Source organism: Centroberyx affinis, unplaced genomic scaffold (genome assembly GCF_046629955.1).
Source record: "Centroberyx affinis isolate AG114_WGS23_722 - 3 ecotype Tasmania unplaced genomic scaffold, CSIRO-AGI_Caff_v1 ptg002151l_1, whole genome shotgun sequence".
NCBI classification, from domain to species: domain Eukaryota; kingdom Metazoa; phylum Chordata; class Actinopteri; order Beryciformes; family Berycidae; genus Centroberyx; species Centroberyx affinis.
The window spans coordinates 1-12,862 of record NW_027280468.1 but is presented as its reverse complement, the minus strand read 5'-3'; the positions used below and the strand labels follow the sequence as shown (position 1 = coordinate 12,862).

Sequence of the window (12,862 nt, the reverse complement as noted above, 5' to 3'; positions counted from 1 at the left end):
GGTGGGTCCTCTGGGTACCTATATCAGTGTGTAATTTCATCTCCAACTCCACAGAGTAATTCTATCACTCTCAACACAGGGAGAGGCAGGCAGCAGGGAAGGGGACATTCACAGATAAATCCATTTAAAGTGCTTTTTGAATCTAATCTGTGATGAGGCACCTTCTCAGAGGATGTCAAGGGTGAAATTGTGTTGGGTGTATTTGAGTTTACCAAGAGTAAAATTATTAGAAAGGCAAGTAAACATAGCCTGGCTGTAGCAGCTCAATCACCCTAACTATCTTAGATTCCTTGTGCTCTTGTGCAGGCTTTGTACATAGGAGAGATGAGAAGACAAACAAAGGTCACAGCGCCCCCGGTGGAGAGACAGTGTAATTGTTACACGAGCAGCCAGCCACAGAGGAACAATACTGCCACCCAAAGGCAACAACAGTGTCCTTTATTTCTTGTTTTTCATTTTAACAGTCTTTAAATGTAGCTGAGTGTCATTTGCTGTGTGTAATGTATTGGAAACAATTTAAAATCACATTTTAATGATTGAGTACAATGTCTTGATTAAATGGGGCAAATGTAACAAACTAAACACTCAAACAATTGAAACAAATAGGTGCTATGAAAAGCAACTTGCTTGAGTGACTGCAGAATAATAATATAATGAACCGTTTGTAAGCTATGAACATGAAAGCTAACAGTCTAGTTCAAGATTTTATTTGAGCAGCACATCCTTAAAGCATCAAAAGGAAATAATGTCGGCATCCAAACTAAAAGTGTCCTCAAGGGAGTCTTCAATGTATTAGATCCTTTATCTCAGCCTCATTAAATAGGTGATTACTATTATGAGATGGTTAAAATGTATGTACAATATCTCCATATATCCATAAAAAAACTATAATAAAAAAAATATTAGAAAAAATAAAAAACAGGAAGAGAATACAATTTGTTGGCAAAATTTGGATAGTGCCATGTCTATCTACCTATCATCACTACAAAATAAAGCAACTGTATTAAATTTTTTCGCCATTTTAAGTAATATCAGTGAAGATAATTCCTCACTGAATACATAATCAATGGTAAAATGGGGATGGTGGTAGCCAAAAGGTCAGAGAAGCAGGTTGATGACTAGATGTTTGCTGGTGGGGGAAGTGAATGAGTAATGCTCTGCCATCCCTCACCAGCAATCAACGAGGTGCCTTTGAGCAAGGCATTTAACCCCCAACTGCTCCAGCAGAGCTGCTCAGTAGTCCGCAGTAGACGACTGCAGTGGTGCTGCACAGCTCCCAGATGTCAGTGAGTGCAACTGCAGGAATGTGAAGCAGGTTGTTGCTGGAAAAGAGCGTGCATGCTCAGCAAAATAACACAATATGGGTGACAGTTGTTGCTATTACTGTTCAAAAATAACCTTAATTTCCATAGCTCTCACTCAGTGTGATTGGTGAGAAAAAGAGAGGGAAGGCAGAAAGGGAGGGAGAGACAGAGAGAAAGAGAGAAACAGAAAAAAGAAGGTGCTTCCATAAATTAAGACTACAGTCTGTGAAGGATGAATGAAGGTAATCTGTAAATGTTGGAACTTTTTATTTCACACTAAACCATCAGCGCCTCTCTGTGGTCAGATAGCCATACAGCATGAGACAAGTTGTCTGCTACTATCTACTGTGGACATAACATTTTATAAAAGAGCACATGCTAAAAAGACATTCAGTACAAAACTGTTACACACACCTAAACAAACTAGAAGTGGCTTAGGCTATAGACAGTATCAAATTATTTCTGCTGTTGGATATAACATATATTCTATTTTAGTTGTTTTTGCATAGGCTGGATTTACATAGGACCAGAAAAAACTATTTAATCCTTAGGTGATCTAAATCTGATCCAGATCTGAAGTATTTTTAAAATTCTGTACTTGGACTTCTATTTGAGCCGTGTTTTAGGTCTTTACTCCTACATTTAGTAGTAGGTACAAGGACTTTATAGTCAAATAAATGATAATTTGTTTGTTGATGTGAGCTAAAATGGAGTCAGTCCCAAACATCAGACTGATGATGTCACATTATTTGCAATGACCACACCAAAATGGATCAAGGGAGACAATACGGAATCTCCAGAAAAGCCTACAGAAAGTGGAAAGTAACAAAGAATTTGAGTGATTTTTAGCTGAAATACCAGTACTTGGATAAAATATGCCACAACTCTTTCCACCTCTGCTCATTAGCCTCTGTGCAAAGGGCCACAGAGTCACCCTGGCTTACCTTGGTGAGGGCAATGAAGGACAGCGAGGCCACAGCAGTGAACATGATAGTAGGGACCAGCATGATCAAAGCTATAAAAGTGTTATAACTGAAGTAGGACAAGGTAGCCAACCAGCCACTAGAAAGAGAAGAAATGAAACATTAACACCTATTGCATCAAAAATGGACTGATTTTAGACATTTGTGCTTCTTTGAACACCATGACAGCGGTTATTAACTGTTATTAGATTATCTGATGCTCTTGATAATGTCAGCACTGAACATCTGGATGTTAAATGCCAACAATTTAAGTAATGTGGATTGAAGTTTAAAAGTTTTATAGCCCATACATAAAGACGTCCAGTTCTAAAGGGTGACATTTATAAACTTTATGGAAGCCGTCATAATACTAATTCCTGATCATCAACAAGAGTCAGGTGACATTTTGAGGATCCCCTTAACTGCCTCTCAAAATCTAATAACAGGGCTATCATAAAAGTTATGTAACCCAGTTAAAAAGTATGAATAAATAGTGTTAAAAATATTAAAATGTGAAATTCATAATGCCTTACTAGTATAGTTCATGGGATTTTACATTCTGAATGTTACAGAAAAAAAACGTTACCTAGAAATGCTCTATACCTTTATTTCACTGGTTAATGTCTGTGAGCACGTAACCAGTGCGTGTTTCAGCCCGGAAGAGAGAGAGGTGGGAGAGAGACCAGAGAGAGAAGGAGAGAGTAAGGCGTGGTATGGAGAAGTTCCGTCGCATTTTGAGTTTCGAATGGAGTTTGTGAACACAAATGTGTAATTTGGTTTCTTCGATTGTCTGCTCGGTACGATGCTCGAGCGAAGATTTTACAAGTTGCATATTTTAGTGAGCGACGTGAGGAATTTCTACACTAAGTTTATGTAGCCTACCATTGTTTTCATGTGTGTGCTAAGCTATCTTAATAGCCAGTCAAGTGTCTTTTCATTAGCACAATGAACAGACTTTTTAGCCGCCATTTAGCTTGCCCAGCTGGACGTTCCTGTGGCAGTATCGTCGATTTAAACCGTGCAGAGAACGTGCTGGACCCTCTGCAACAAAACAAAACAAGAAGCCTACAATAGAGGAGGCTAAAGAGGGAGGGCAGCGCGAGACCCGGAGCTCCTGGGAGCCCCTCGGATCGATCGGCTTGAAGTTCCCGTTCCCCGGCCCCCCGCAACACAACAGACTGGAGACTCCGGTCACCAAACCCCAGGAGCCCCATGGACCTATCGGCACGGAGCAGTGGTTCTATAAGAGGCTAAAAGAGCTACGAAGGAGTGTGACAAAGCACGGCGTCAGACCAACCAGAGTTCACTCGCCGGAGAGCTAGGCGGGAGCTAAAGGGGTTTAAGACCGACACAGAGCGGGGATTGCCCATTGTTCCGAGGGCCCATTATTCCGAAACCCCAATAGTCCTGAAAAATGTCCACCCATTGGCCTGAAAGCCCATTTGTCCGACAGCCCGTTATCCCGGAGGTGGTTGAGTTGAGGCATGGGGTCACTGAGGTTAGGGTTAGAGCAAGCTTACGGTCAAGGCTGTCAGAAGCCACGGTTGTGGATGGAGCCAGGCATGGAGTTTTCGGACTATTGGGGTTTCGGAATAATGGGCCGTCGGAACAATGGCATGGCTACCACAGAGCTGGCTTTCTTTCTCCTACACATGTAAGTGAAATACCAATGGTCTCAAATTGTGTTACCGAAGCTTTTAACTATTTTTTAGGACCCGTGTAGTTTATATCTGCGGTTATGTGTAATGGCATAATGTTCGTTTATTTGTGTAGTCAGCTACCTGTAGCCTAGCAAATTAGCTTCACTTTGTCGGTACATAGCCGGCTGCCGACAGAGAGTGGGGCAACAGAAGGGAAAGAAACTATCATAGCCACTTACATTTGTCAGCAGACCATGGCATTCCTTCTGTCCAGTGTGTGTGCAGGTTGTAATCGCGTTGTTTAGTCCGCATTTGCCGTTTGGTTACGACGTCCTGTGTCCGCTTCATGTGTCCTGCCTTCTGCCAGCTTGATCGGCTGTAATCGCCACATCAAATACAACTCCACACTCCGATTACGTTACTTCATTTGTGTTTAGTCTAGTTTTTTAGCAGTAGCATTTTCCATTAGCTGCAGCTTGTAGCATCAGAATAGTAAATGTTGGATAGACTATGTTCAAACAAACAAACAAACATCTCTTAACTTGAATTCTCACAATAACAAACTACTTCATAGTACAATGTTGTGATTAGGAATAATATAGGAACTAATGCTTGAGCTACAGTTATCTGCAGCAGTGTTTTAGTATTTTAGTATAGGTATTTTAATCGGTATGAGCTAAGGTTACTTCTTTGGCATGGACAGCTGTGTCCATACCTTAGATACAGCTGAGAGATTGACTGCTTGCACCTTCAAAAGATTCAGGGCTTGTATACAGATTATAATTCACTGTGAGGAACAGTGACCTCATTATACAGGTGTAAAGCATTATGAGACATGTTCTAGTTAACCAATGCTAGACTAGGGTATTGTTTGCTGGCTTTACTGCAAAAAGTTGTAGGCTATGTCTACTACATGCTATCATTATTTTTGGCTATGTTAACCTAATTTAGCCTATTTATGTAGGCAATTTATTAAGGATGGGTGGGTGGGGGCCTAAAAAGACAGCTCCGCCCCCATTGCATCAGTGTCCCTGACCCGCCCCTGGCTACCAGGTCTACACTCAAAGTTCCTGTGGCATCTCTGGATAAAGAGACCATGCCGGGAGACGCCATGCTGCTCTGCTCGGAAACAGACGCCGATGATCGCGGGTGTGAGTGACAACCCTTGGAACACTGAACACTGAATAATGTACCACATGTTTGTTTTGTTTGCTCCTCAGAGAGTGAAGGGGCCATTTAGTTTTGGGCCACACCGTACACAAGCAGCAAACCAGGCCTGCAACGTTTGAGTTTTATTTGAAATTATATAGGACTGTGTATAGCACATAGGTTTGTGTGTGGGCCCACAAATAATATGGTTTAATTGAGTCCTGAAGTGACATTGTGTTTGGTAAAACTGAACTTATCATTTGAGGTGACATTGTTTGTTCAAGTATTGAGAATATTGTGAGAAAAGAGAGAAAGAGACTTAAACGGAAAGTTAACTGAACTGATATTTCACTACACTTTCTGCCTCTGATTCTTACCATACTCCCCATCCAGGGATGCCTATGCTTTGAATGATGCTGATGCCGACTTGGGCCATGAACACAAAAAAGAACACCATGAAGTTGCAGGAGCTGTCACTCCTGAGGAAAATTCACATTTGCACACTGGTATTAGTGCATTGTTACTGGTTTCATTTTATATATGCTATATAAATTTGATTTGACTGCACTTAAACGCACAGTATGTAATTTCTGCCACTAGGGCCCCTGTCAATCAAAACAATAACAAAAGACGTAGTTTGATGACGTCGTGAAGTAGCGTGGGATCATGGGAGTTTTTTTACGGGGACAGCTTCGGCGACAGAACACGCAGCAAATGGGAATGAATAGTCGTGATCCATCACGAGTGAGCAATAAAAACAATAGAATGAAAAAAAACAACAGAGTGGCTAGCTAGCTAGTTGGCCGACTTCCTTCCTCACTCTCTGACGTATCATCTGGTGTTTCCCGTGTTTCCCCGGAAGTCAGGGGGTAAAGGGGATATGACGCCATTGACAGGTGACCAAATGAAACGCACCGTTACCTTGAATAAAATTACGGATTTCTCCAGGTTTGAACATTGTTGGAAACATTTGGGATAATGTAAGTACACAACTCAAAAAAATATATAACATGGGTCTAGTCCTTTTTAGATATTTGAATTCGGAAATGTTACATATACCTTTAAGCCTTCAGGGTAATATGAGCCATTCCCACTCTTCCCACTGTTTGCACAGTAAGGAGAAGTGTTACAGTCAATTGTGTAAGCCAAAAGTAATCTCTCTGTCGCTTAGTGCTGCAGAACTTGATAACATATATAATATTACTTATAGGGTCCTTCAAATAAGATACGTGTGAAATAAAGACCACAGTGTCTTTGTTGCTTAGGGATACTGATATGTATTGATATAATACATACTTATATATAATATAAGTTCCCCCCATACAATTACAGCAACAGCAGAAACTTAATCACTCAATCACAATGTTATGTTATAACATGTTACTACCACATTACTAATACAGTGCTTCATATAAGGCAATTGTGTATCATTCTGTTGTTACATGCTATTTTCTAACATGTTATTACTATTTAGATAATGCTTCAAATTACAGCTAATTGTGCATGCAAAAAGCAGTTACCCTTTTGCAAAACATAACATTACAATCTACTATTGTAGCACTGACAAAACAATACTTTACTTCATGTCTGACTTACTTGAAGGCCTTGTAGATGGGCCTGAACCAACAGACATAGGAGCAGGGAGTGAACATGATTAGCCAGATGATAGCCAGGCCAAAGTTGGTCACACCGCCTCCGCCAAACATCCACGCAAAGCAGCCGATCAGATTCACCACAAGTGTAGCACTGTTCACTGTGAGACCACAAAGGACATTTTTTTGGCACAGATACACATATAAACATACGTATTTGGCACACACACACACACACACACACACACGTTTAAACCATGCAGAAAAGAGCAAAGATTGGAAAGTGGAAATCAAGACAGCCAGCAGAAACATATTGTTAAATAAGTGCAATACTTGACTCACAGCGTGGCTTGTGTTCCCTGAATAGCCTTTCCGCTGGTGTCCTTCTCTATTTATTCTCAGTAATGTCATGAATCTACAGTGCTCCCCACTTAAGTTAATTGGTTCTAAGTGGAGCTCTGTGTGAACACCTCGGTTCCTGCTTTCTTCACTAAACTGGCAAAGGAAGCCAATCAGTTTCGATTTGTGGTCCACAGAGGAAATGCAGAATGCTTTACAGACAGCCATTAAGGAACACTGCTTCAGTCTCTCTAAAGTGCACAATTTATAATACAAAATCTACCGTTAATTGGCTTCCATACATGCAATGAGACAGGAATGAACAGAAAAACTTCACATCAAGATGTTATACCAAACATAAACAATGAAAATATGTGGACAAACTGAACAACACTTCTAAGATAACATCAAACAAGCAATGTGCATGCCACACCCGCACATTGCAACATGGAAATGGCAAATGCAGACGCAAGAAAGACTGAAACAGGAAAGTGCTCCAGAGGGAAAGAAGAAGAATAGGCGATTTCACAGCCAAAAGCAGATTGGGGCTTTGGATACCTGCTTCCGTTTATCATTTACAGGAAAGGGGAGGAGGTCTGCAGAAAGAGAAGAGGTTAGCTACAATGATAGTCCAGAGTAATACATATATATGTTCGTTGGGTATCTAATAAACATCTAGAGGCAAAACCTCCTCTGCTTTGTTGAGTGCAATCTACATATAACAACAGACTACAAGCGTTGAGTCCATCACCCCATTGTCAGCCTCACTGAGAACAATCCATCTCAAAAAGTGACATACAATTATCTCTCTACCAGTCACAACCCTGGTGGAAATGAGGTTCAGCCAACAAGAGTCGGCCTTAATGTTTCTAGCTTTGGGACAGGATGGCTCATGCACACACACTTTTAACATTACACAAATCTTCCATTGTAAGACGCCCACTGCACTTAATAATATAGTTTGATCCATTTTCAGTGTTAAACTGCTCTAGATTCAAATCAAGGCAGTCTGATCAATACTATGGCTCATTACCAAATAAACCAGTTAGGATGTCAGCCACCATCTAATTTTCTTATACTCTGGAGGAATAATGATAATGGGAAGTATCTATTGGGCTCATTTACTCTATGCTCTGATGAAGCCCATTTTACACAAAGGCTATTTCAAGGACTAGCTAGTCTGGGTATAGCACATCAGAATCATCTGGATCACAAAAATAAATACAATTTGGACAAATTGACAGATTGAATACTTCTCACTGACTAAATCTCTTTGTTTGTAAATCTTTTATTAAAACTAATGGAAAACAGTTATTAATTTTTTTTTATTATAAGAACCCTCTCTGAAACCACTTTTTCAAAATGGCTTCTCCAGATGGATAGCATTGTAAACTGAACCACTCCACCCCTGATCTCTGGTGTGTATGATAATAGGACCCATATCCATCCTGTACTGAGACTGAGCTGCACTCACTGTCCCCATAAACAATTAAAAACTAATCAGAGATCAGTAATTCTCCTCTAAAACAAATAATGAATACCAGGCCTGATGTGTGTGAACATATTCCTAAGAGGATATCAAGTGTAAACCTCTTATATCTTAAATATAATGTAAAGAATTATTCCTTATAAGTCCTGATAGAAACATGGCTTCAGTGGGATGAATCCAGGCAGTGGGGGGAAGTTCGGCTCTGCAACAAGTCATGTCATAACAGTCACACATGGTACATTCATGATAAGGCAGTCTTCTTTTCTTCTATTCTTGGTCACATTAAAAACTGAATAAAAGCAGAATTTACATAAGAGTGAGGGCCTATATAAAAAAGTATGCAGACAAATAAATATATAAAAACATCCTTCTTCCTTCTCTTCCATTTCCAATAAATTACTATAGAATTGCTTACCAGCCATGTGGACACAATGTCGATGTTGCTGTTTACGTGGATTTCTTCCTCAGTCTCTTGAACCTGTACGATAAGAAGAAGAAACTGTGCAGTTCAGGACTTTGTTCTATCCATACTGCCTTGTGTCTGTAGCCCCCTGTGTATGTAATAAGTGCTTTGATGAGGCACATTGGCATACATTAGGGGAGCAGGTCTTGTTAGACAATTGCCATAACCGCATACATTATGCAAGGAAAGCATTTAGCAGAGCTGTCGACACGTTCTGCCAGGGTGTGTGTACATGTGTGTGCGTACGTGCGTAAATGCATGCCTGTGTGTGTGTATGTGTCTGTACACCATTGTACAGACTGTAATGTGTGTGTGTGTGTGTTTAACAGCATGAAAGGGCACACTCTCTTCATCTCTCCTGAGAAGTAAAACATAAATTATTAGAAAAAATAAAAAACAGTAAGAGAATACAATTTGTTGGCAAAATTTGGAGAGTGTCCTTTCTATCTACCTAGCATCACTACAAAATACATTTTAAGTAATATCAGTGAAGATAATTCCTCACTGAATACATGATCAATGGTAAAATGGGGATGGTGGTAGCCAAAAGGTCAGAGAAGCAGGTTGATGACTAGATGTTTGCTGGTGGGGGAAGTGAATGAGTAATGCTCTGCCATCCCTCACCAGCAATCAACGAGGTGCCTTTGAGCAAGGCATTTAACCCCCAACTGCTCCAGCAGAGCTGCTCAGTAGTCCGCAGTAGACGACTGCAGTGGTGCTGCACAGCTCCCAGATGTCAATGAGTACAACTGCAGGAATGTGAAGCAGGTTGTTGCTGGAAAAGAGCGTGCATGCTCAGCAAAATAACTCAATATGGGTGACAGTTTTTGCTATTACTGTTCAAAAATAACCTTAATTTCCATAGCTCTCACTCAGTGTGATTGGTGAGAAAAAGAGAGGGAAGGCAGAAAGGGAGGGAGAGACAGAGAGAAAGAGAGAAACAGAAAAAAGAAGGTGCTTCCATAAATTAAGACTACAGTCTGTGAAGGATGAATGAAGGTAATCTGTAAATGTTGGAACTTTTTATTTCACACTAAACCATCAGCGCCTCTCTGTGGTCAGATAGCCATACAGCATGAGACAAGTTGTCTGCTACTATCTACTGTTGACATAACATTTTATAAAAGAGCACATGCTAAAAAGACATTCAGTACAAAACTGTTACACCTAAACAAACTAGAAGTGGCTTAGGCTATAGACGGTATCAAATTATTTCTGTTGTTGGATATAACATATATTCTATTTCAGTTGTTTTTGCATAGGCTAGATTTACAAAAACTGATTTAATCCTTATGTGATCTAAATATGATCTTTTCAATGCAGGCTAAAGGAATAGCTCAGGTTTAGATCAAGTTTAAAATTGAGATTGTCTATTTTTATTTAAATCCATCCTCAAACGTGCAATCGGATAATACTGTTTCTTATTGTAATAGAGAGAGACGTGCTTTTGACATCACAGTACACTTTCTTTCATTTCAAAGAGCAACAATTGATACATTGCATAGACATGTAATGAAACATTATTGAGGTCACAGAAAGTAGCTTCATTTGAAATAAGATTAGAGGCTACACAGGACAGATATCACACCCAGTCCTGTCACATCTTTGGTTTAAGAATCTGAAATGCAATCAAAACTAAAATAACATTACTTAATAACCCACTTGTCTATGTTACAGTGCATTGGTACATAGCTTACATAAGTTAATACTAAATTATTAACAGTTACAGTAAACTTACAGTATATTAGCTTTATCCCCTGTTCACGTTCTTTAATAAAAATTGTTAAACTGGAGTTAGTTATCAACAAACACAATACATCAGCACAGAGCTCTCACAATGGAGCCACTAAAGTAATTCACATCCAAAACTAGAATTTCATTAAACTTCCCAAACAGAAAAAAAACATATGAAATTATATAAAACACTACAAATAAATAGCATGCCCTCTAATATAAGGAAGGCTAAAACCAGTGTCCCACAAATGTTCAGAGATTGTTGTTTGGTTAATGATCAAATTGCTGGAAAAGACTAAAGCCCAAAGTATATCAAAACTGAAACAAGTGCTATGCAGGTGTGACTTTGCTGAAACTGAACTCAGACATTGATATCACACCTTTGAACTTTCACATTTCAGAACTTTGGTGGGTGATGGTAAGAGCTTCCTAAACCCCCTTTGCTCACACTTTGGCATGTACCTTTCACTTCATTTCTTTGACACCTCTCTCTTTAAGAGGCTACATCTGGTTTTGGTTGTATTGCGGACTGGAGTACTGATCCTGCATGGCTCCGGTAGCTGCCCCCATGGCGGCCTGCTGGGCTGCTGCCTGGACATGAGGGTTCTTCCAGGCTCCCGTGGCCCATTCCTCCTGGGCCTTGGTCATGCTGCCACCACTGCCGCGGTAGGAATTATGGATCTACAGGCAAGGGAAGATCGCAAGTTATCATCTATAAGCCTTCAGAAGTGGAAAGTAATCAGTTAGAACTACTCTAGTTGCTGTTATTGAGTTGAGTTTTAGAATTATGCTACTACTGTTTCCTAATCAAGTCATGTGATTTTGTAAGTATTTTTAAAAGTCTGTACCTTGACTTCTATTTGAGCCATGTTTTAGGTCTTTACTCCTACATTTAGGAGTAGGTACAATGACTTCTGGCATTTATAGTCAAATAACTGACAATATACTGTAGTTTTGTTGATATGAGCTAAAATAGAATCAGTCCCAAACATGAGACTAATGATGACCTATTACATTATTTGCAATGACCACACCAAAATGGATCAAGGGAGACAATATGGAATCTCCAGAAAAGCCTACAGAAAGTGTAAAGTAACAAAGAATTTGAGTGATTTTTAGCTGAAATACCAGTACTTGGATAAAATATGCCACAACTCTTTCCACCTCTGCTCATTAGCCTCTGTGCAAAGGGCCACAGAGTCACCCTGGCTTACCTTGGTGAGGGCAATGAAGGACAGCGAGGCCACAGCAGTGAACATGATAGTAGGGACCAGCATGATCAAAGCTATAAAAATGTTATAACTGAAGTAGGACAAGGTAGCCAACCAGCCACTAGAAAGAGAAGAAATGAAACATTAACACCTATTGCATCAAAAATGGACTGATTTTAGACATTTGTAAGTCCTGCTTCTTTGAACACCATGACAGCGGTTATTAACTGTTATTGGATTATCTGATGCTCTTGATAATGTCAGCACTGAACATCTGGATGTTAAATGCCAACAATTTAAGTAATGTGGATTAAAGTTTAAAAGTTTTATAGCCCATACATAAAGACGTCCAGTTCTAAAGGGTGACATTTATAAACTTTATGGAAGCCGTCATAATACTAATTCCTGATCATCAACAAGAGTCAGGTGACATTTTGAGGATCCCCTTAACTGCCTCTCAAAATCTAATAACAGGGCTATCATAAAAGTTATATGAGGGCAATTTCTGGTGGTCCATCACTGTCATGTTAATGGATGCAGCGAGCAAGGTCTGTTGAGAATACAACCTACCTGGACTTATTGCTCACACTCAAAATGCTTCATACAAAGGTACAGTAGGTTCTGTAGTCTTACTACAACGATCTGATTGACATATTATCTTACAAAACTGAAGAAATCACTTACAAACACTGATGGAGATAGATATGTCCACTTTTACTCTCTGTGTAGTTACAACTACTGTGATTACTGGTACTTGAGTCATGCTATAGTGATGCCACAACTCAGTACCTTTACTGTACATTAGTCCTTTAGTCTTTAGTTAGTAATTTAGTCTAGTGTCTTTTCAGAATTTATTCCATCCTTTACTTTAGTACATTTTATTTTTAGACATAAAAGTAGTGAGTACAATTAGTTATAGCGCTTATGGTCTAACAGTCATTCTTGACTGTCACTGATACTGCAGCTTTGTTGATGTGAG

The 12,862-nt window shown here is 39.7% G+C and overlaps 2 protein-coding genes across 2 annotated transcripts; both read right to left on the bottom strand.

Moving 5' to 3' along the window:
* Nucleotides 1-2,077: 2,077 nt before the first annotated feature.
* LOC139654797 (secretory carrier-associated membrane protein 5-like) lies at nucleotides 2,078-8,897 on the bottom strand. The gene is made up of 5 exons (XM_071531970.1): nucleotides 8,891-8,897; nucleotides 6,652-6,808; nucleotides 5,433-5,534; nucleotides 2,249-2,366; nucleotides 2,078-2,110 (listed from the first exon to the last, which is right to left on the bottom strand). The coding sequence occupies exons 1-5, from the start codon at nucleotides 8,895-8,897 to the stop codon at nucleotides 2,078-2,080; spliced, it is 417 nt and encodes a 138-aa protein (XP_071388071.1).
* A 1,059-nt stretch (nucleotides 8,898-9,956) lies between these two features.
* LOC139654803 (secretory carrier-associated membrane protein 5-like) lies at nucleotides 9,957-11,999 on the bottom strand. Its single transcript, XM_071531978.1, has 2 exons — nucleotides 11,887-11,999; nucleotides 9,957-11,353 (listed from the first exon to the last, which is right to left on the bottom strand). Exons 1-2 carry the CDS (start codon nucleotides 11,947-11,949, stop codon nucleotides 11,174-11,176), a joined length of 243 nt encoding a protein of 80 aa, XP_071388079.1. The 5' UTR covers nucleotides 11,950-11,999; the 3' UTR covers nucleotides 9,957-11,173.
* Between the last annotated feature and the right edge of the window lie 863 nt (nucleotides 12,000-12,862).